The 22879-nt window shown below is 38.5% G+C and overlaps 1 protein-coding gene across 2 annotated transcripts; it reads right to left on the bottom strand.

Moving 5' to 3' along the window:
- Window positions 1-2106: 2106 nt before the first annotated feature.
- LOC117428944 (pyroglutamyl-peptidase 1-like) lies at window positions 2107-22254 on the bottom strand. 2 transcript variants are annotated; one of them, XM_034047989.3, is made up of 5 exons: window positions 21981-22254; window positions 18353-18405; window positions 8557-8673; window positions 7490-7722; window positions 2107-6826 (listed from the first exon to the last, which is right to left on the bottom strand). In XM_034047989.3, exons 1-5 carry the CDS (start codon window positions 22012-22014, stop codon window positions 6634-6636), a joined length of 630 nt encoding a protein of 209 aa, XP_033903880.3. In that variant the 5' UTR covers window positions 22015-22254; the 3' UTR covers window positions 2107-6633. The 2 variants fall into 2 exon arrangements, with proteins under 2 accessions (XP_033903880.3, XP_033903881.3); XM_034047990.3 differs by lacking the exon at window positions 21981-22254 and adding an exon at window positions 15621-15655 and having other exon boundaries at window positions 18353-18408.
- Between the last annotated feature and the right edge of the window lie 625 nt (window positions 22255-22879).

Raw genomic sequence — 22879 nt, 5'->3', positions numbered from 1 at the left:
TTTGCACTTTGCAGCACGGGTGTGTGGTTGAAGTGTGTTTGCAGTGCGGGTGTGTGGTTGCAGTGTGTTCGTAGTGCAGTGTGTGGTTGCAGTGCAGTATGCGGTTGCAGTGTGTTTGCAGTGCGGGTGTGTGGTTGCAGTGTGTTCGTAGTGCAGTGTGTGGTTGCAGTGCAGTATGCGGTTGCAGTGTGTTTGCAGTGCGGGTGTGTGGTTGCAGTGTGTTCGTAGTGCAGTGTGTGGTTGCAGTGCAGTATGCGGTTGCAGTGTGTTTGCAGTGCGGGTATGTGGTTGCAGTGTGTTCGCAGTGCAGTGTGTGGTTGCAGTGCAGTATGCGGTTGCAGTGTGTTTGCAGTGCGGGTGTGTGTGGTTGCAGTGTGTTCGTAGTGCAGTGTGTGGTTGCAGTGCAGTATGCGGTTGCAGTGTGTTTGCAGTGCGGGTATGTGGTTGCAGTGTGTTCGCAGTGCAGTGTGTGGTTGCAGTGCAGTATGCGGTTGCAGTGTGTTTGCAGTGCGGGTGTGTGGTTGCAGAGCGGTCTGTAGTGTCAGCGTGAGATGCAAAACTTTTGGCCATAGCTGTACTTCTGGCCCTTATTCCTGTCTATTTCTAACATGAGCTGAGCACTTTCAGATTTCAGATTTCTGTAAACAGTTTCACTGCACTGAAGTCAGAGAGCAGACAGCGTGAAGCATCCTGGACTTTTCCACTACGTGCATCTGTTGCCTTTTTGCAGCTGCTCATAGTTGTGATCCACTGAGCTGCACGTACTAAAAGCAGTTGTTTTGGACCTGCATTTAGGTTTCGGGTTAAAGCTAAAATCCTAGCATGATAGTTTCGTAGACGATATCCCCCTTCACCCAATTAATGGGACAGATGAATGTCAAACTGCCTGGGTTACAGAACAGCCAACCAGAATTAAACACACAGTATTAAGGAGTAACATGGAGGACAGCTGTCCCACCCAGCCATTTTACACTCAAATGTTCAAAATTTAAAGTGTTAAATGTTTTGAATTTGCCTAAATGTCAAAAAGATGCATGCCAAACCTTAGCCTTAGTGTTTATATAGCAGTACGTATCCAGTGCAAGCCAATTTATTTCATATAGAATATGTCTTCACTGTTTTTTCTATATGCAGTTAAATGCTGTAAACACAGGGTTTTATTTTGTGTCATTGATTCTACTTCTAAATAGCTTCAGATGTATTATTATTTTTACAGTGCTCTGACCTCCGTTGCTCTTCAGTCCCAGTTTCCAGCTTCTGAATCGGGTCAAAGCACCGCATCAAAAAGTAAAAAATACACCATATTTGAATGAACTGCTGCACGAACCACTCAGTCTGATTGAAAACATCATAAAACAAGTTAAGGGTACTGTATATGCAAGTAAAAAACATTGGGCCAAATCCATAATGTATTTCTGTGCCAGTTACTGCATTGGGGCCCTATGGATTTCCTGGCATGTTAATGCTTTATAAAACACACCCTCTAGTTTGTTACACTGTATTGGGGTCTAGTCTACGTTTGCTGATTTTTGAAGTTTAATGTAGGTTATTAGACAGACATAGAACCAATATTTTGCTGCAGATTCCTCTTTCAATCTTGGTGCTTATACAGCTGTGGACAAAAGTGTTGCACCCCCCTATAAAATTAAGTAATTTAGCTTCATAAAGTCGCAAAGTGTTTATTGAATTACATACTGATTTGTAATTTCCCATATACTTCATGGAAAACTGACAAATCGTAAAATGTTACATTTCAAAAATCTAACATGAAATAATGTACTACCATTATGGCTTCTGGTAGACTTTTGCAATATCATTTTGTAGTTTCCTTGATTACATGATAAATACAAAAAGATTATTTTCATAAATATATATTTTTGATGTTTTTATTAAAATGTCTCAATCCCAACATTCTAGGTGACGCAAAACTTTTGGCCATTGCTGTACCTTAACTTGTTTGCATTAGTTTCGTACTTACTCCAAATCGACCAGGTAGTGTAAAAACAAGCAAGCAGGTAGGTGTTACAGTGCCACCTGCTGTTAAAAGGATAGTACTGCATCCTCTGTCAAACAAAACGGAATAAAAAGCAGAGATACAATCACAAAAAGATTTTCAATTGTTTATTTAATTTTTTAAACATGAATATTTTCAATTAAAAAAAAGGTGCGTTAACCCTTTTTTTATCCCAATTTTAATTTCAATGTCACTTACAAAGTTACAAAGACTAAGAGGTTCAGCTGAAAAGTCTGATAACAAATTTTGCTGGAAAATACATTTCCTTTACAGTGGAACCCAATATAAAGCTAGGTGCCATATTTAAATACGGTACAACCCCGAAATCAGAAAATTACATTTCAAAAGGAGGGGAACAATATAAGAGAGGTAGGTATTCGAAAATATATTGAGCTTAAACAGTGTCACTCAAAACTGTCATTATATTTCGTACAAGCCAGCAGTAGTAATAATAATTATTATTTACTAGCAAGACAGAGCCCTTTACAACACTCCAGTTAACAATGTGGTTTAAAAGGCACTGCAGATAGACAATAACACAGAGAGCTCACAGCTGTAAAGAATCTGGGCCCCTACATGTCAAGCTGCTTTATACAATGAGACTGTATTAAACAGAGTAGACTCCCACAAACCTGAACTGAACGACAATCCGAAGCACTCCATCGCAACGACAGGAACGCTCCACACTAGGGATTTAAAATACTACTGCAAACAGAGACCAACACGTCTGTATTACAGTTCAGCCCGTCAGAGAGGGAGAGAAAACAAAACACAACAGTTAGAGTGAAGTATTTTGAATGAGAAGTATGCAGTGTCAAATACAAGACGGTTCTATGGCATTTGTAAGTGTGTTACTGATTATGCTCAGTTTAGAAATACTTAAAGAAACTTCATTTCTTCATTGAGAAAGACTTTTTAGGATTTCTAAAATTTACCATTAATCAAGGGTTTTGTAGTTCAGGATGAAGCACAAAACAAACCACCGATCTGACAGGGTCTAGTCTTTCTATACTGAATACTGTTCTGTATACTGTGATGGATCTCCGTGCAGTACACTAGATAGTTCTGTATACTGTGATGGATCTCCATGCAGTACACTAGATAGTTCTGTATACTGTGACGAATCTCCATGCAGTACACTAGATAGTTCTGTATACTGTGATGGATCTCCGTGCAGTACACTAGATAGTTCTGTATACTGGGATGGATCTGCATGCAGTACACTAGATAGTTCTGTATACTGTGATGGATCTCCATGCAGTACACTAGATAGTTCTGTATACTGTGATGGATCTCCATGCAGTACACTAGATAGTTCTGTATACTGTGATGGATCTCCGTGCAGTACACTAGATAGTTCTGTATACTGTGATGGATCTCCATGCAGTACACTAGATAGTTCTGTATACTGTGATGGATCTCCATGCAGTACACTAGATAGTTCTGTATACTGTGATGGATCTCCGTGCAGTACACTAGATAGTTCTGTATACTGTGATGGATCTCCATGCAGTACACTAGATAGTTCTGTATACTGTGATGGATCTCCATGCAGTACACTAGATAGTTCTGTATACTGTGATGGATCTCCGTGCAGTACACTAGATAGTTCTGTATACTGTGATGGATCTTCATGCAGTACACTAGATAGTTCTGTATACTGTGATGGATCTCCGTGCAGTACACTAGATAGTTCTGTATACTGTGATGGATCTCCATGCAGTACACTAGATAGTTCTGTATACTGTGATGGATCTCCATGCAGTACACTAGATAGGTCCTCAAATGATTGACAAATACCAAATTTACTGGCTTATGTTTTCACGCAATATAGTGCTGTACATCACCACCACTACTTTCAATACACACTGCAAGAACTGCACACAGAACCAAAGTGGCACTGAAATACAACAGGACTGTCACCCTGCAGATACTGCTTTCCAATGCTCAGTTCAGAGCACGCTTTCATGATTCACTGGGTTGGCTACACAAAGGGGACACAGAGGCAACAACGTCCTGTGGAACTTGTATTTTTTTTATTATTATTATTATTTTTTTTTTTTTTTTTTTTAAGGACTTTACATCCTTATTGATGTAAACAAAACAGCTTAAACAAGCCTAAGTAGAGTAATGCCACCTTACGCCACGTCTGTGTCAAAATCAGTGCCGCCAGCGGTCTGGAGCAGCTGTGACACACTACAGTACTGTTACTCCAAGTTTGCAGACTGATTTCATACACCAACACCACCTCTATAATCAGAAGAGACGGGCAGGCTTCCTAATGCTCACCGTGTCCAATGGTTTTAAACTGGTAATGTGGAAGAAACATGGGACTCCAGTCGCTTCGAATAAGGGATAAACAACGCTAATGGCAAACAGATGACATGAACACTTAGTTGTTTTATTACTATAATTCTTGGTACCGGTTTTATTGTGCCAATAATCATTTGGTTCTTCACTTGTTTATGTTTGTTCTGGACATATTTAAAATATAACGCTATAGAAGCTGCTGCATCCGGTGCCTTTTCCCAGAGTTTAAGGGAAACATCATTTCCCCTTTAAAAAAAAACAAAAAAACATACAATATCGACCCAGCAGGTGGCACTATGCATCAAGAAAAAATATTTCAGAATCAATAGGCAAAATACCTCAACATTAAAATAATGCAAAAACGCACATCTGTTGCTGCTTCCCCGGTACCTAACCACTTCCTCCGATGCAGGTCAGATCTACTCCAATGGTCTAATTGCAATCAGAGTCATGTGACCCACAGCACAATGCATATCCTGCTAAAAAGCCAGAAGAACCAACCGATTTTTAGCACTGAAAGCAGACCCAGTGATAATGCTATGAAGCACTAACCCATCCATGAAATAGCTGTACATGATTCCCTTTAGGACAGTTACCGTTCTGTTGATCCTACTTGCAGTTAAATTGAGCAGAACGAATGGGATCTCTCGGTCAAGCTGCTTAACCTGTCCATTCTGACAAGCAAGCAAGTTTTATGACAACACTGATGTACTGAAAATATACAAGTGCCATTCAGACCAACACTGATGAAAGCACGAGTTTGGGAACCTGACTACAGCCATGCTTCCATCTGATAGAGTCCAAGCTCAAATCTTTTTATTTGTACTTGTATATCAGGTCCCGGAGGCATTGGAAAGAGATGAAAATGTATGAACTCGGAGGTAACATTTTACGTTTGTGTCCGTTTGCAGACTGGACTGTAGACTAGAAGCAGGACCGACAGCAGCCCAAGTGTGACATCGGAACAAGGGGTTTCATAGACTGATGAAACAAGTTTTTGAATTTACTGTAGTGCACTTAAAATAATGGATGCCATTTGGATTAAGCTCAGTGTGGAAATGGAAAGTTTGGGAGACTACACATCTCTACCAACCAAAAACAACAATAAAATGTGGTTACAATACAGATCACATTTCAAAAACGATCCTACAAATACCATCTATAAACCACACCACTAGAAATAGAATGAGAATAATATACTGGAAATGTAATAAGAATAATTCACATTAGAATTTAATGGAAACAAAAATCATGGAATTAGAAAAGAGCCAAAACTATCAAGAGTCTACCTTACCGTTATCTACCTAATAGGACCGATTCACAGTACTACTGCAAGTGCAATAGTTTAAAGATATCCCTAGCTGAAGGCCATACGGTTCTGCTTAAGGAAAAAGGTGACAAGGGGAATAATCTATTAAAACATGTGTTCTTAATGAACAAGTGCTACTGTTTCAACACACAGGATCACAGATATGACATGTTAGAACAATAGAAATCACAGGAATTGTTTTTTTCTGTTTACTGCTACGCAAATTAGTTTTGAACCACGTAATTTAATTGAAACGGTTTTGTAGTAAAAACTTGGTTCACTTCAACTGGCAAATGTACTGTAATCTGGATTAGAGCTCTCTAAAAAAAATACACTTGTTTGAAATGGAGTATTTAAAACTCAAGCAAACTCAAGCAAAGTTTTTTGTTATAATTATAGGGAGGTATACAAAACAAAGTAGTAATTGTATATATATTTGTATACAATTTGAAAATATTAAAAAGACTGTCTTCATAGAATACTAGATCACAAAACTAAAAGATAGATTATATATAAAAAACAATTAACCTATTTCATATTTTACTTCTAAGGTATCTTGATCATCCTTTGTTGTATACTAATGCACGTTTGTAGGATCCTGTACAAAAGTTATGACCAGGGGGCACAAGTGACCAATTAGGCTAGCTGGTATAAATCTTGACCAGAACTTGGATTCTTGTGCCTAGACTTCTTAATGTACAAGCAGTTTAGAGCATAAACTAGCACCAGTTGAGGTTCTGAGTAGGTGAAAGTGGCTGGATCTAGATTGCTGGACTTGGAATCTTGGCAGAGAGGAGGAAGGTCACATGACAGCACGTCGTCTGCGTGGAGTATTTGAGCAGATCCCCTGTCAAACGAGTTCATGTCCCGACCCGCTCTCACAAGCTTCTTTCATATTTGGGTTTTTATTATTGTTGAGGCATGATCTTTTTATTTTTCCCTAAGTGCAATGTTCCACGAGGTTTCTCTAGCCCTCTCTCTCTCTCTGTCTCCGGGGTCTTCAGTGTGCATGCTGACAGTTGATTTTCGCCTCACTCTGCTCTTGGATGTCCAGCATCTCTCGCACAATGGCCTGCAGTGCCCGGCCCAGGTCCTCCCCAGTGTAGGGCTTGCCCAGCGGGGGCACGTGGATGAACGCGGAGCGGCCGTGGCTCAGGTACAGGGAGGTGTAGTAGGTGAAATCGCACAGGTATCTAGGAGCAAACAATAGTTACTGGAACCTGTGACCGATCAAAGGAAACAGGCTGTGTCTGGATCTCAACCAACTGCATGCTACTGTTTGGACAACAATTCCATTCAGTGCTGCATTGAACATGGGTTCGAATGAAAACTACAGTATAGTATAATTTGTAGCACATTACAGTAAAATCCCAGTACCCCAATTAACTATAAAGAAAGGAGGACAGAAATAGGTTTGGTTTTACTGCCAGCCATTTATAAATTGTTACATGAACAAATACAAACATGGGTGTTTTTACCACCAAATACATTTCAATCTGCATTCTAATATGAATGTTATCGGCTAAAAGTATCAAGATAATGATGTACAACTCTTATGGGAAACATTCTCCCCAGTTGCTAGTTCGCTCAGCAGCCTGTGTCTGTCTTTTGAACAAAACTAGAACAAGCAAGTTGTATACAGGAGAGAAACATCTCCAAGTGTCAGATCTGCCTGCTGTCATTTCACTCTGCGAGCCAAACAAGTAACGACAAGTTATGAAGTTCATCTAACAAGCTACTTCAGGCTTTGTAAGTAAAACAGATGGTTTTGTTAAACTAGTAAGAAATTCACTGTGAAGATACAGTATTTTGGCCTCTGGGTTCAATTCAGTTGAGCATGTCTTTTTGACACCTACCTGCCAGCGTCCTTCGATACAGAGACTGCAACCCCCAGTCCTGAAGCAGCGACTCTTTTACAGACGGAGTCCATGTCAATGACAGAGTCTATGCAGTCAGGACCTCCCTCCACACAGCACTGAGAGCCTGGACAGAAGCTGCAGTTGTCTAGCCCCTTGTAGCCGTGGTTATGGCCACACTTTTCCAGGGTCACTGTTGTTGCCATTCCAGAAAGTCCAACATGGACCACCAGCTGTAAAAGCATGAATGTATAAATTAAACGTCTTCCAGGAACAGGCACTCCTCGCAACAGCTGTGAATAAAACTTTATCAAATGCAGGCTGTAATAATGACACTATAACGCATGCAGTCCAACTACTATAAATTCTAAGTAATTTGTATTAAAATGTTTTTCAGCGGGGGGGGGGGGGGGGGGTTCATGCTACAGTATGCTCTTAAGGACCGCAAGCTAAGGTTTTATTGCATGACCTAAACAGAGAGTTAAGCTAGTTGCTGACATTTCACTGATTTATCACTGACAGGAGGTATGTATATCAATTCGTATATTGCATTTACAATTTCTTCTTGGGAGATATTGGATTCAGTGGACAGGAATTGCAGTGTACAGTGAAGGCTCTACCCGAGGAGACAGACAGAAGTATTAACAGGCTCTGGCTGAGGAAGGAAGAGGCTGACTGGGGAACTCACAAGAGAGATGGTGCAGAAAGTTAACATCAACAAAAAGCAATGGCTGGCTAAAGTAAACCCAGCTGGGCTGTTAATAATACCAAACTGCCACTCCAACCGTGGAACTGTTAAAACCCAGAAAAGTATAGTACAAAAATTCTAGAAAAAGGACGCTGTAAATGTAGCCAATGTTTTTCATGGGTTGCTAATGTTTCCAAAGTGTCCCCCCCCCCCCTCAGGATTATCAACAGCTCAAAGGCAATGGAAATCCAATAAAAAAAATATATTTTGGGTTTCAAGTTGCTATAAATAAACCAGGAGTTTAAATTTTGTGACTAGGAACCTTCATTGCCTGTACCATGAACCTTCTTTTGGGCAGAGTTTCAATGAGGGCACGAACCTGCGGGTGGTACTGCTTCCACAGTGAAGGCACTAGAGTTTGGACAGTCTGGTACTCCACAGGAACCTCGTACACATGCAGCTCCACCTCGTTGCCAAGGCCCAACTTTTTCAGCTCCTGAAAAAAAAAAAAAAGAGCAACAATAACCAAAACTGTCAACAAAAAAGGATCAGAAAGCTGGGTACTATACTAAATTAACAGACCAAATTACAGCCAACTCTGGTTCGCCTCGGATTACATGGAGTTTTATATGTATATGTGTGTGTTTTTTACAGTGGCACCCTCATAATTTTCATTTTTTCCCCTGTTAAAGTGATACATAAAGGAACACCTGGGTAAGTCAGAGATGACTTCCTGTTCTGTAAATGTATTTCATGTATTAAAATGTTTTGTTTTTCAGGTATTTTTAATATTCTGCTTGTACTGCACCTCACTAATGTAAAACCACATCTAGCACAAGCTCCTTTATGTATAAGCAAAAAGATTAAGGAAGAAAAACTGAAGTTTGCTTTTATCATGAGGGACATGATACTTATTCGCACCATTTACCTCAAAGCAAAACACATTGTTGAATTGTCCATTTAAATTCATAATGAAAATTCTTAATAGGTCTATACTTAAAAAGGTACCATAAGATTGGTACATTTAAGTTTTTGGACGTTAATACTTTATTTTGCCGTGACGGACGTTACATTGCATTACATGTGCTGCCACCTAGTGTTAAACTTTAAAAAGAACAAGTCATGTGACTTAAAACCAGGAACTTGGTACAGGAGCATGGTGCAAGCAAGCCATAAGTTTTCATCCTTAATAGTGTGGTTAAAAAATAAATAAATAAAAACAAATAAATAAATAAACAAACAAATTGACCTACATTTAAGGTTTTGGCAAGTGAAAGTTTATCATGGAAATAGATTACCAGTCATAACTATCAAAGCCGTGCAAAACATTTATATCCATGATGACATTAGTTGCCAATCTCCGGGTAAAAAGGACGTCATTTCAGTGAGACAGTCAGATGGATCAAAACTGAGGTTTCAGAAATGACATTTGATCATGACAGCAGCTGTTTTTAGCTGAGAACAAAGACAATTTGGACATTAAATTAGGCATCTCCATATTCCAGGAAATTCGGCCTAAACACGTGCTACCAATGTCAGCGCTCCCCACGACTCATGTCTATGTCGTGATCATGAAAACGTAAATCTCATGTTGCAAACCATCGCCCAAAATGTACCTGGATTTCCATGCAAATCCTCAGCTTTGATTGAGACAGAAGTAATGAACAGTGTATGTTTAATAAGTGTGATGTCTGCAAGAATTTTCATCTACTGGACAGCAAATTTTCACTGAGTGTGAAGCAGAAGAAGTACAAGGGCATGCATGGCAAGCAATGCAGGAAGAAAGAAGTGGACGCTCCAGAATGTCAAAGGCTGTTAAGAATGGAACTTCGGCTGACCTTACCCTAAATCTTATAGAGAATCCCTGCCCCATTTCCTTGCCCATTGTTTTACCAAAGAATGAGCTGACACTTCGAACATCAAAAAGCAAACACAAACAGCTTCTGTGCTGTTGTACAGGTGGATTTTACTGCTGGGTACCAGAATGAAATTCAGAGAGCCTACTTCTGTCATTAACAGGTTGCTATTTTCACAGCTGTTGCATGGATGGGTTCCAATACCACCATTCCATATGCTTTCATCAGTGATTATCTTTCACATGACAAATACGCAGTCTCAGTGTTTGTTACTGCAATCATTAAAGATCTTCAGCAACCCACACCTCGGCTGACCTCAATTGATTTTTTTTCTCTGATCGTGCAGCATCACAATTTAAGCAAAAATGTAATTCTGTAAACATTACATTAATCAGGGATGAGTGCGGCCTTGAAGACCTGGGCTGGAACTTCTTTGAAAGTAGTCACGGAAAGGGTGCAGCTGATGGGGTTGGGGGCTGTGTTAAGAACAGAGTATGGACAGCAGTGTTGGCAAATAAAGGTATTGTGAACAGTGCCAAGACATTTGCAGAGTGTGCTAAACAAGTGACAGAAAATGTAAATATCCTCTTTATTGTAACACCAGAAACAGAGCCAACCAAACAGAGGCTAGATGAGGCTTGGGAAGGGGTCCCGACACTGCCTGGTACTTAGAAAGTCCACCAAATTTCAATACTGGCTCCTGGAAAAATTCACATCAAAATACATGCCCATTCGCTTGGAACAGATTTTGACTTGTTTAGTGGTGTCTGAACCAGTGACTCAAAAGTTGCCAATTATAGCACCAGGAGTATTTGTGGTTACGCAAGTGCCAACTACTTCAACGCAGGAAAAATGCTTTGTTGCTCAGATTACAGAGGCTGACGCAGTGAAATTAGTGTAAGTTTGAATTTTATGCCAAATGAATTTTATGCAAAAGCTACGAGATGGTAAAGCTATGAGATTTGTGTACAGTGACAACAGTCAGGACTTTTGGATCAGCAAAATGGACATTGTGCGTGTGCTACCAGTGCCAGAGATTGACAAGTACTGTGGTTTTATCTTTGGGGAACCAATCCCTGAAGTGATGTAAACCCACTCTCAAGGGATATGATAAAATGCTATCCCTGAAAGAGAAAGAGAAAGTTGAGTGTTCAAACCTAGCCTTTTTGGTTTTATGTTCATTTAAATTGGTGGTTCATTTAAAAATGCATGATGGCACATTGCATTAGATATGATTTTAACAAAACATTCCATGTTCATGATGTTAACTGTTCTACTTTAAAGATGTTTGTGTGTTATTAATGTCAAGAGGTAGATTATAACCCCTCTCATTGGCCAAGTATAAATGTAAATAAACTATTTAGTCTTTTCTTTTGGTTTGATGTAACGTCCATCATGGTCAACTAATTATCACCAATTAAATACTTTTTTTCCAAATTTACAGTTTGTTTTTTTTAATTTTTGTTTTTATATTGGACAATCACAGGTACTCAAAGATGATTGATCATTATACAAGTTGCCAATTCACACAATTCTAACTGTCAATTGACTATGTTTGAAGAATCTGTGTTTTCTGAGTAACGTCCGTGCTAATTAATCAGTATTAGCCTTTGACTGCATTAGGTTTAAATTTTGGTGTTTTTATCATAGCTGGAAATAAGCTTCATATACTGTACAGAAAGATTATTACACAGTTTTTAGCTAATGTTTGGAAAACATCTAAATGTTGTGTGTTTGTAACGTCCGTCACTTATGGTTTAGCAAAAATGACTACATATTATAATAAACAACCAACCTAGTGACACATTTTATATTTATATATATATATATATATATATATATATATATATATTATATATATATATTATAAAATGACAAATCTTGTGGTGTTCTAATAAATGTGTACAGTACTGTATGCTTTCCAAGCCATTGCCTATGTTAAACCAAAAACAAATTCAGCTCCCCTTACCCAATGATATGCTTCTTTTTTGCTGCAAACAAACTGCTGCACAGTAATGAATGAAATATTGATCGATTTTTGTTTTTTCAGTCTGGACTTTGTTGAAAGAACCTGTCTCTTCTGGAATGCGGCATGACTTGTCTTGTCTGCCTAAAATCAATGCAAATCTGGCTGTGTAGTCCAGCACCAAGTCATGAGAGTTTTCTTTTCTAACTTTACAATCAAACATGTTGTGTGAATACACGCATGTCTCACAGGTATGGTACTGTAAAAGCCTTGTATACATAATGGAAAAAGTACAAATTTAAAAATTAAATACTCGAGTTTAGGGTTTACCTGAGGGGTGTCAAACTCCAGTCCACAGGGCTGTAGGGTCTTCTGGTTTTCATTCCAACTTAAGCTATCAATTAACATACTTGAGCTAACTATTTGTTCAATTGGACAAATTTAATATTTTCAAGGCCTTTTACAGTTGATGTCTTAAATACACTAGATTCAAGGTACACTACCTATAATACACCCTAAGGCCTGAAAAGATGTTAAATGTGTCAAATTAAATCAAATAAGTGTTCAAATAGTTTGTCATTTATACTTTTATTTTGGGTGCAGCATTAGATGTCACAGTACCTCTGTAATCGAGCACACTGTATAATCCTGTATTGTTTTCCAGTCCCAAGCGATTATTATTATTATTAGTATTAGTAGTAGTATTAGTATTAGCAGCAGATGCCATTATCCAGGGCGACTTACAATTGTTACAAAATATGACGGTACAAAGTATCACATTACAAAATATCACATTGTAAAATATCAGAATAGAGTATCATATTACAGATAAGAGCAGTTATAAAGTACAGTAAAATCAAACGCAAAAAGATCAAATTCAAATACGAGCAAAATAAAGAAGACAGTAAATAATTACATTAAAGAGCTAGTTCAACTAAGCGCAGTTGTAGTAAGAATATTTGCTCATACGAGTAAAGTCCAGCGATGCCAGATCAGACAGGTTTTCCTGTAAAATGTACTCTCAAATGTACCCCAGGTATATAAAAAAAAAAACAACACCTTGGAGTAATATGATCATCTCCCTCCTACTCAAAATACTGCCACCTTATAAAAAGCCCTCAATTTACCCCATCAGACAGGACACACGGGCCTCAGCCAGCACACCAATAAATGCTGAAATGGAGAACATGTGACCAGTTCCCTCACCCATCCACAATAGCCCCTTTTGTTTGGATTAAATATCCTTATCAGGTCTGTCTAGACACCCGGACAACCATTGTCCCCCTCTCACTGCACAATGCAGTAAAGACCTCCCCCTGACCCTCCCCCTCCCCTTTAAATTCAGCACTTTCGATGTCACACTGCTAAACTTAAAATTAGGACACAGACTGATTTTGATTTCAGATACAAATCTGACTAATCATGCAAAAGAAAAAAGGTTGATCCATTTTAAATGTTCTTCAATTCATGAAGCATGATGCGAAATGTGCACATAGGTACATTTAAAAAAAAAAAATATATATATATATATATAAATAAATAAATGGGTGAGAAATATAATTCATAAGCTGCTTAACTGGTCAAGGGCAGTGCTTCCCAACCTTTTTCAATGTAGGGACCACCTTGGTGTTTGGATTTTTCCCACAGACCACTTGCCACACTTTAAAAATGATTCTTTCATTTTTTTTTTCTAAACTCAAGTGTATATGTAGAAAGTAAAGTACTTATATAACGTTCCTAACTTGAGATCACTGGGGTTGAATCTTCACTACCGCTACCAGTTCATCAAGCAAGGTTGTCATTTGGCGCATTGAAAGTCACTGATGGTAAAGTTCTCGTTTCTTTTGTTTAAAAAAGTCCACTTTTTTCACATTCTGAATGCTTTGCAGATAAATGGAGTCTATATTTTGCAGGCTTTGTTTGACAAAACCTGACAAATAACACACTGGGGTTTTGGGTCGTCCTCGGATCCAATACATGTAAATCCCAGTGCTAAATATTCTGGATTGTATTTATGACACAGAGGCTTTCAATTCCTGTTAATACTTAGTCGTTCTTGACATTTAATCAAATGCATATAGTTTACTACAGGACAAATACGCTTTGTATCATTAACTGGAACAAAACAATTTGTGTTATTATCTTAAAAAGGCATGAATTGTCGACGGATGAGAGCTATCAATTAGGCGTTGCACTTGGCGATTTATTGTGTGCATTTGTATAAGACTGACTATGTTAAAGAAGAAACATTTGGCGACGTTGGTGTTATGAAACTGAACTATAACGCGTAAAGCCCGCCCAAGCAGCATTGACAGGCTGCACAAAACATGACAACAAGCGGGTTTGTGAGATGATATTGAGAGATAATTTCTCAAAGAACCTATGGTGCATGGTGGGTGGTTTTTGAAAAATCGTGATAATAAACAGGGCATGATATTAAGCGAGGTGATATAAAACCGGTTCATCTGTACTTGTGCATGTTAACTTTCTTCTATACATTAAAGGTACAGTAATTGTTATTAATACCGGTTCAATTATCCATACAAATCGAATAGTATCGGTCCCAATTAGTTTGGATAATTAACTCTCTACTGTAATAGGAATATTCCTATATCCATGGCAGCACTGTAGCACACATTTTATACTGTTGAAAATGAAAAGTACAACACAAGCCTTAAAAATGATGTGGCTTTTGCCTAATGCTCACAGAGTTTGTCAATATAAATACAAATATTAATTATAAAGCTGCGGTATCCCACAATCATATTCACTTTTAGAATAAAAAATATGGTTCCTTGGTGACCTTCTACTACATTTCCTCATAGTTTACCAAGCAGCGCACCTTATCAAAACGTTTGTTTGCATGTTTCACCTGCAGGGTTAATTCAAGCCCCTTTGTGAAGGACACACACACACACACACACACACACACACACCAATACCTGGAGCAGTGGAAGGTTATGATTGTCATCTGCATGCTCCCGATTTAAAGAAATCACACCTCACAATGCAGATCACTGGTATCTGAACCATGAGCACACTGAAGGAGGCACTAGTCCAAATATTTGTCTACATGACTGCCTGATGGTTATAGTTTAAGGAAACCCCAAGGTGACAATACAGCGTGCAAAGCAATACATGCTACGGTATTTATAGGCTGCTTTGTATGATGTCCAACAAGACAGCATTATTAATATTAGGGATGGGCATTTCTGTATGTTTTAATAATCGAATACATGTTATTTACTAAATGATTACACTATTATACTTTACATCAATGTGCCACTGGCTAAAACAATACTTACATAATACCAAAATAGAAGTAATACTTAATTAAATAAATAAATAAAATAAATAACTAAAATAAATAACTAAAATAAATAACAATCACAGTACTATTTGACAATGCTTCAATAAGTAGCTCTTTTTATTAACAGGAAGTGTAATACGAGTACAGTATGCATAAAACCCAACTTCTGCATCATTTCCGAGCAGCAATTAAAGGCAACATAAGAACGTACAGACTATAATGAATGAATACATGATGTCTTCATTGGACATCTATGAAATATAAATACCTGTTTCCATGAAGCAGCATATCATATTAAACATGGTACATACCTCCCGGTCTTGGTATACGTTCTGCTACATGAAGCCTAATAAATAATGCAGTACAGAGCAGACGTTAAACCATTGAATGTCATTAACTAAAAGTCAACAATGCTGATAGTTAGTTTATCTTTAGCGCTCATTTCAACCAGGTCCATTATTAGCTCCTTTGTGGAGTACATTCAGTGCAGCTAGCTACTGGTTGGTAGTCCAGTGGTTAAAGAAAAGGGCTTGATACCAGGAGGTTTCTGGTTCAAATCGTGGTTCAGCCACTGCCTCACTGTGTGTTACCCTATGCTGTTTATGTAACTTCCTTGTGCTCCGTCCTTCAGAAGAGATGTAATGCCGAGGTCCTATTGCAAGTGACTGCAGCAGCAATTGTTGATACGTAGTTCACCCCCTAGTGGATAAGTCTGCTAAATGACTAATTAATAATTAATAAAGGCATGCTGTCAGTGAGTGGAGCCCGAGGCTTGCGGCTGGGCCTCTCTCTGCAGGTATGTGGATACATGCTTGTATCGCAGGTGGTTATTATTGTCCCTGTGCTGTTCAGGTAGCTCCGTCTTTCATGGCAAAGTGTCTAATTTGGTAAAATGTCCCCAAACACTTTTTTTTTTAAACTTTAGTTTTTAAAATCAGAATGGAATTTTTTTTAAGTTTATTGGCTGCAATCTCGTTCATGTTCCATTTGGTATCGGCCTGCTTATTAATATTAACCATTAAGTATAAGTAATTATCCCATGACCTCCGACAATACTGCATTGTATGATCTCTCTTACAGTACTGGTGTTGCCCTGCACTTAAGAATGACTGTATTTTATTATTTTATTTTTTTTATCTCTCAGGAGCTTGAGTAATTTAGAGCCATACAAAGAAATAATGATGTAATACTTATTTATAGTACTACGCTGGGTGCAGCGGCAGGCTCAGCGTGGTTCATGAGTCTGTTAATTTATATTTGTTGCAATTCAAGAGATTTATATTTGTTGCAATTCAAGAGATTATACACATTCAATAAGGCCCGACAGGGTGTCCGTATACGTCGAATATACAGACTCCGAGGCGTTGTGAGGCACGAGAAGTCTGTATATTGGACGTATATGGACACCCTGACAGGTCTTACTGAATTTATAATCCAAGATTTGACAGTGGATTTGAAAATGTTTAGGGCAAACTTTTTTTTTTTTTTATTAAATATCCTTATGTCAATAAAGTAGTCTGATTTATAATTTGAACACACACCAAGTTAAGCTGAGTAAATTCATTTAATTGATTTTTCTTTATTTTTGATATGTGTTGAGTTGTACATTGCCATTGAAAAGATCTGCCAGGAAGCGGCGTTGAGACAGCACCAAGTTAATTTTTTATTAGTGTTGTTTGAGCAGAGTGGAGGCCCGAGAGGCATACAAATAAATTCAATGCCATCTCGGATTTAAATAATTTTTTAAGGTCTGTGTTGGAAATGGGCTGAAAATGCATGTCTTTGTGTTTTTCTGTAACGTTTACAAACCGCTAAAAAAACATTATTTGAAGTGACGAAGTCGGTGTGTATATTGACAGATTCCCCAGTTTTGTTTAATTCAGGACAGCGGTTTATTCCAGCTGGGAGACGAATGTAGCTTGAAATGTTATATTCTTCTCCATGAGCATTTCTTACATCTCGACAGAAACGCCTTACTATTTTATAAAGATTTTCTTAAGATGTGCATTTTCCACAGTTGAGAATTTGTTTTTTGTTTCAGTCAGTCCTGTTTCAGTCCCCCCCCCCCATTTACTATCTTCCAGTTCATTTAATTGTTCTTCATCCAAAATCGGCATGTCTGCTTACTACTTTTGGGATTTTTTTGCTGGTAATTGGTCACTCAGTTTTATAGTTACTGTAAACAAGATGGCTACCGGTACTTTAAATTCTGTGAGGCAGCGCAGTGATTTCAAATATGTAACAAGGCTCCAACTGTCCATATCCATTCAATATACGGACAGCTGGAAACTCGCTCGAACAATCACATTGCTTGTTTCACGTTCCATTGCCAGCTCAGAATTATAAGATTAGAAAATTATTAATCGATTATTTGAATAAACAATTACACGTGCCCACACACACCAACTATACACTATCACTCGTGAATTATTGGATTTCATAATTACAAGTAACTACAGTATATAGTGCTTTGGGAGATCACATTCACATTAGACACCTCTAATACAGTATATCACGTGAAGGAAGTATCACTATTCAGCCATACACAAAGAATTAATGCACCACAATAAATCACAAATTAGACACAGTGCTTCCACTTTAAACTAAACAAACAGTTAAAGCAACACAGTCGTGGCTCCCATATTCCCTATAAATGCCATGCCACCAGCACTTTCATTATCATAAGGCAGAACACAAATAGACCAGTCTCGGAACTAAGGCTCCCGACTATGGCATTATAAAGGGGAGCACTGTACTGCATTTCTGAAACATGTCAAAACTATTACTAATCTCTATGAAACGCTGAATATTTAATTACATACACAAAACCCCTCTCTCCAGTTCACCAAGGAAAACTAGACAGACTTTTTTTTTTATTATTAATTACTGTCTTATGCCTTTGAAATCCCAGTTCCTATTTCTGTAATGGTGTAAAGGGAATTCGTTCCTGATGATAAGCCAACACGGTTTCAAAGGACTGGTCTAGACACTTAACTGGTGCACAGGAATCACAAAATGAGAGTCTGTCATGAACTGAACATACCTGAACTGCAACCCAGCTGGCGTTGATTGAGTGTTCTCCAAATGGACCAAACCCTTAAAAAGAAAAGTGAACAGTCATTATGTTGCACCTTTTCATTGTAAATCTATAAGAACATATGAAAATTTACAAACGAGAGGAGGCCATTCGGCCCATCTTGCTCGTTTGGTTGTTAGTAGCTTATTGATCCTAGAATCTCATCAAGCAGCTTCTTGAAGGATCCCAGGGTGTCAGCTTCAACAGGGAAGTTGGTTCCAGGCCCTCACAATTCTATGTGTAATAGATTAATGTGAAGTTGGTGTGTAATGATTTACCGGTACGCAAAAGTCACCGACAGACTCTGAAGCAACGTTTCTCAAAAGCAGCCACCGTGGACGCATGTTTCCACCAGCGTGATTTTGTGCCGCTACAGCAGCCCCCAGATTTTTTTTTTTTTTTTTTTAACATCATGTTGATATGAACATGAAATCCTTTGTGTAGCTTTGCTGCTCTTTTCAGGAAGGTATTTTTCATGTTTCTTGAGCAGCAGCTTTAGTTATACCGGTAAGGCATAAGAGAAATCACACTTTCTGTAGGGTCAATCTGTCAATCTGCATAATTGTATTTAAATATTAGGTAAGGTTGACAGCTACAAATTTGAACATTTTCTCAAACACCTTAATTTACATAAATGCATTCCTGTTAGTTAGGGCCTGGGAGTTTGTTTAGATTTTATTTATTTTTATAATATTTGACTGGTGAATGTTTTCCTAGTTAATGCGATTTTTCCCCACTGCAATGCCAGTGATACCTCCAGAACATCAAATAAAACATGGGCAGACTACTTTTATTTCTATTTTTACACTTCCTGTTCTTGACATTTGCACTGCAAAGGAAATCTGCACATTTTTCTTCTTTTTTTTACTAACTCCACCTCAGTTTCACTTCGCTACAGTACCTTCTCTGCTTCTTCAGTTGTGTATAATATATACAGCAGCATCACCAAAATGAGAATGAACACGTATAATTATATGAAAAACAACAAGATTATTTTTGTTTTCGTAAATTCCAATTTATTTTTTTTAAACACTGATCTCACAGCACCTATCCCAGGGACTGTAGTGTTTGCTCATAATGCCACCTTTCACTTTAAACATACATTTAGGCTATTTTCAGCATACGACTCTCTCACAGTAAGCATCCCTGTGTTATTGTCACAGTACAGTAAATACGTGCGTGGAGGCGTTCTGTACAGCAGATCAGCAAAACAGTTTCAGGCGTAAGAGGAATCTAAGAATTGTAGTTTTACTGGATCTTTTTACACACAAAAAAGAGATTTAAGAAAAAAAAGAAACTTGTTGTAGAAAACCTTTATCACTGCAAGACTGTAGACAAAATCTCCCCTGTCAGTGGGTTTGGTGTTGTCGTCTTCTGTTAATGCTGTACTGTAAAGACCTTTGTCCAACGCTCACAACATCTCAATTCAGAGAGAGAGAGCACTGGTGTATATGAATGCATCCAGATAATCACGTAGAGTCTAAAGGTTACATTGGACTGTTGTAAGAATCCTTTTACTGAGAAACTGGTTAAACAGATACTAGAACAGCTGAAAACAACCCAGTCCTTTGTCAGCACTTTTCTTAAACATGAACAAGGTAAGTTTCCAACAACAGATGTAAATAAGGTAATCATCAAGGACTATGAAACACTGAATAGTACACCAAGTACACAAAGTACTCAGACCACCAATTTAAAAACACCAAAAGAGACTTCAATTCAGTGACAAATGGCGCATATTTACCAAATCAACTCAAGCTACATTGCACAATTTAGATCTGCACAATAAAGCAAACTACCCTTCTCGCTCCCTCTGCTGTCCTGGGCCATCTCAGAGACTACTAATGTGTTACAATGTGATACTGTATCCCCTGCTTTAGTACAGCACTCAGCTGTTGCCTATGGGAGAGCTCCCATGGCACATGTATCTCAAGCTCCTTTATGCAAGGTCAGTTTTACCCTAAACTAGAGAAACAGTTTTTAAACATCAAACTGTCTTTCCAAAAGATGCTGCATTTTATAATCTCAGGTACAGCGAGGGAATAATCTGCATCCAGCCTTGTCTGAAATAAGCGTAACTATTGCCTTCATATTTTTCAAAATAAAAATGACTTTAAATTGTTACTAGCTGAACGAATACCAGGTTTGCACAGCACTGAAGTGTGGCTGGTAACAACACGGTATTTTTCACTTATTAATTTATTAGAAAGAATAACATGCTCAGAATTGCAGACTTAAGAGGGATACTGGATTTAGTTTTCCAGGAAACCTAAAATTTTTGTTTTAAAAGTTCACTGCGCAATTTTAAATCTATAGTTTTTCTGTAGCAGAATGTCTTGGTTTTAGTTACCAAATCATTTTCTTGCAAAATGTTTTGTTAAGATCTTTATTTTCTCATAGATTTTTTAGTTTCGAAACTATTTTCACAGGTTCCACCTGTGCAGCTGGCGTTAGGTCCCCCAAGTGCAGCACAGAAAGAATGCGAGTTTCAGGTGGGGCCCTTTTCCCTGATGCACAGGAAGAAAGTCTGTAATGTAGTGGCAGGAAATGCAAGAGTCAAAATAAAAAGGACGGGAAGCAAATGTGCCTGCATTAATTATAGGAGACTTAATACAGTTATTATGCAGAAGCCCTATTAAGATCTGAAGCCCATGCATTACAATGCAAAACTCAAAAAGCACCTGGTTCAAGTAACGGTATTGTATCTACTACATCACTTTTTTATGTATACAATGCTGGTGTTCATGCAGCTTTAGCGCTGTCTCGTCTACATTGTATATAGCTGATGTAATACCCTAGTCTTTTCTCATGGCTGGGGGTTGGGGCGCTCGGGCACTCTGCAGCTGCTTGTCATTCTGTCTTTGTGTTGCTCTCCTGTTCACAGGCAATCTGCATCTCATCTCTCTCTTTTCCGTCTGACCCGGGATTTCCCCGAGTTCATTGTGTCTTTCCAACAGTTATCCACCCTGATTAAATACGATTTTAAATTCCATATCTCCTCATGGGAAACATTACCGCGTTAGTTGAGGTTTAGTTTTACAATATTCACAAAGTTTGTGCATTTCCCATAACTTTTTGAACTCGCGATTTTCAACCAATTTCCAAGGATAATAAAATTGCACCACAAAATTCTTCTTTACCCGTCTCTGAAATGCATTGTGTCAAACTTTCACTGTTTATTTAATAAACAAAATGTATACACGACTACTAAGCTACATACTGTTTGTTTTCCAAAATGCATTCCCTAACGTTTTGCTGAAACTAACAACAGTATACTATATACTTATGACGAGGCAATAAGGTTTTTTGGGTTTTTTTTTAAACATACACAGCGCCGTTTCGCTGTACACGCCACGCTTTGATTTTTTTTTTCTTTGTTTACTGTCTCGACATACAAGTAAACTTTTCTGTTCTGTTTACATTTATTTTTGACCGGACTGTATTAAAAACGTTCTAACATGATAACTCGTTACAATTCTACACGTCAGGTGCAAAGTGACATCGTGCTGGTTTTCTTTTCCCAGTCTCCGAGTTCAAACTACAGTAATAATCGGGCCGGTTACGCCGGCCAACTTTGAGTTGACAACTAGCCTACCTGTCACAACAACCGTCCTTTTGTGGTTGTCCATTCTGCTTTCTCTTCCAGAGCCAAATGTTCAACGAATCCTTTAGAAGTGAATATTTATTTGCTGAAACAGCCGCCCTGCCCCTGAATCGGTGATCCGGTTCCTTTCTGTGCACCGTTTCGGTCTGCAGCAGCCTCCACAGACCCCGACTTGCACAGATCTCATCAAGACTGCGTCTGACGTCGCCACGCTCTGCACCGGCATCAGCTGACAATATGCAAACAGAGTCTACACAGGTCGGCCTCGTTGTATTTTACCAGTCAGCCTGAAAAAAAAGTCTTTGTCATCAAGTTCAAAGTTGAGGCGTAATGGTAGCCAGATGTCCCTCGGTAACAAAAGGGTTTAAATCCAGACCAGACAGTCTACTCTTAAAAGATAAAGGACAAGGATTCAGGCATGCCCAGAACAGTCTGTGTTTAATTAGGGGGTTTAAGGGTTAGGACATTATGTGATACCAACTGAGACTGCTTCAGAGTAGCCAAATTAGAACCCAGCATCCAGAGATGAAAGGCATGGCATTTTAACTAGACACTGGGCCTGCTTAATCACTTAGACCTACCTTAATAAATGAACACTTAAACATAGCAGTTAGGATGGTGTGGTTGGCATCTTGCATCATAGGGGGCGCTGTTGTGGTGCAGGCTTTGACAGCACCTGTCACCTGGACCATGCATGCCATCCTCTTCCACATTGTCTGCTGTTGCTGCCTCCAAACTCCATTGCTTTTGGATGGTTACGCCTCGTGCAGTGTGACTCTCACATGGAGCTGGATCCATGTTAGAAACAGATTACTACGCAGGGGCACTTTCCTGTTAATCTCTTAATGGCCTTAAACACTTTATTGTAGACAATTTAATCACTGACATCC

Source organism: Acipenser ruthenus, chromosome 49 (assembly GCF_902713425.1).
Source record: "Acipenser ruthenus chromosome 49, fAciRut3.2 maternal haplotype, whole genome shotgun sequence".
Taxonomy (NCBI): domain Eukaryota; kingdom Metazoa; phylum Chordata; class Actinopteri; order Acipenseriformes; family Acipenseridae; genus Acipenser; species Acipenser ruthenus.
This window is presented reverse-complemented; position numbering and strand designations above follow the sequence as displayed.

What these genes read in the sequence shown, in the direction of transcription:
- LOC117428944 (XM_034047989.3), bottom strand. Translation starts at nt 22,014, where the DNA reads ATGGACAACCACAAAAGGACGGTTGTTGTGACAG. An exon ending in CCAGCTGGGTTGCAGTTCAG is followed by an intron (nt 8,674 to 18,352) that starts GTATGTTCAGTT and finishes TTTTTTTTTCAG; the next exon opens with GAGCTGAAAAAGTTGGGCCT. An exon ending in GTATCGAAGGACGCTGGCAG is followed by an intron (nt 6,827 to 7,489) that starts GTAGGTGTCAAA and finishes GTTTGCTCCTAG; the next exon opens with ATACCTGTGCGATTTCACCT.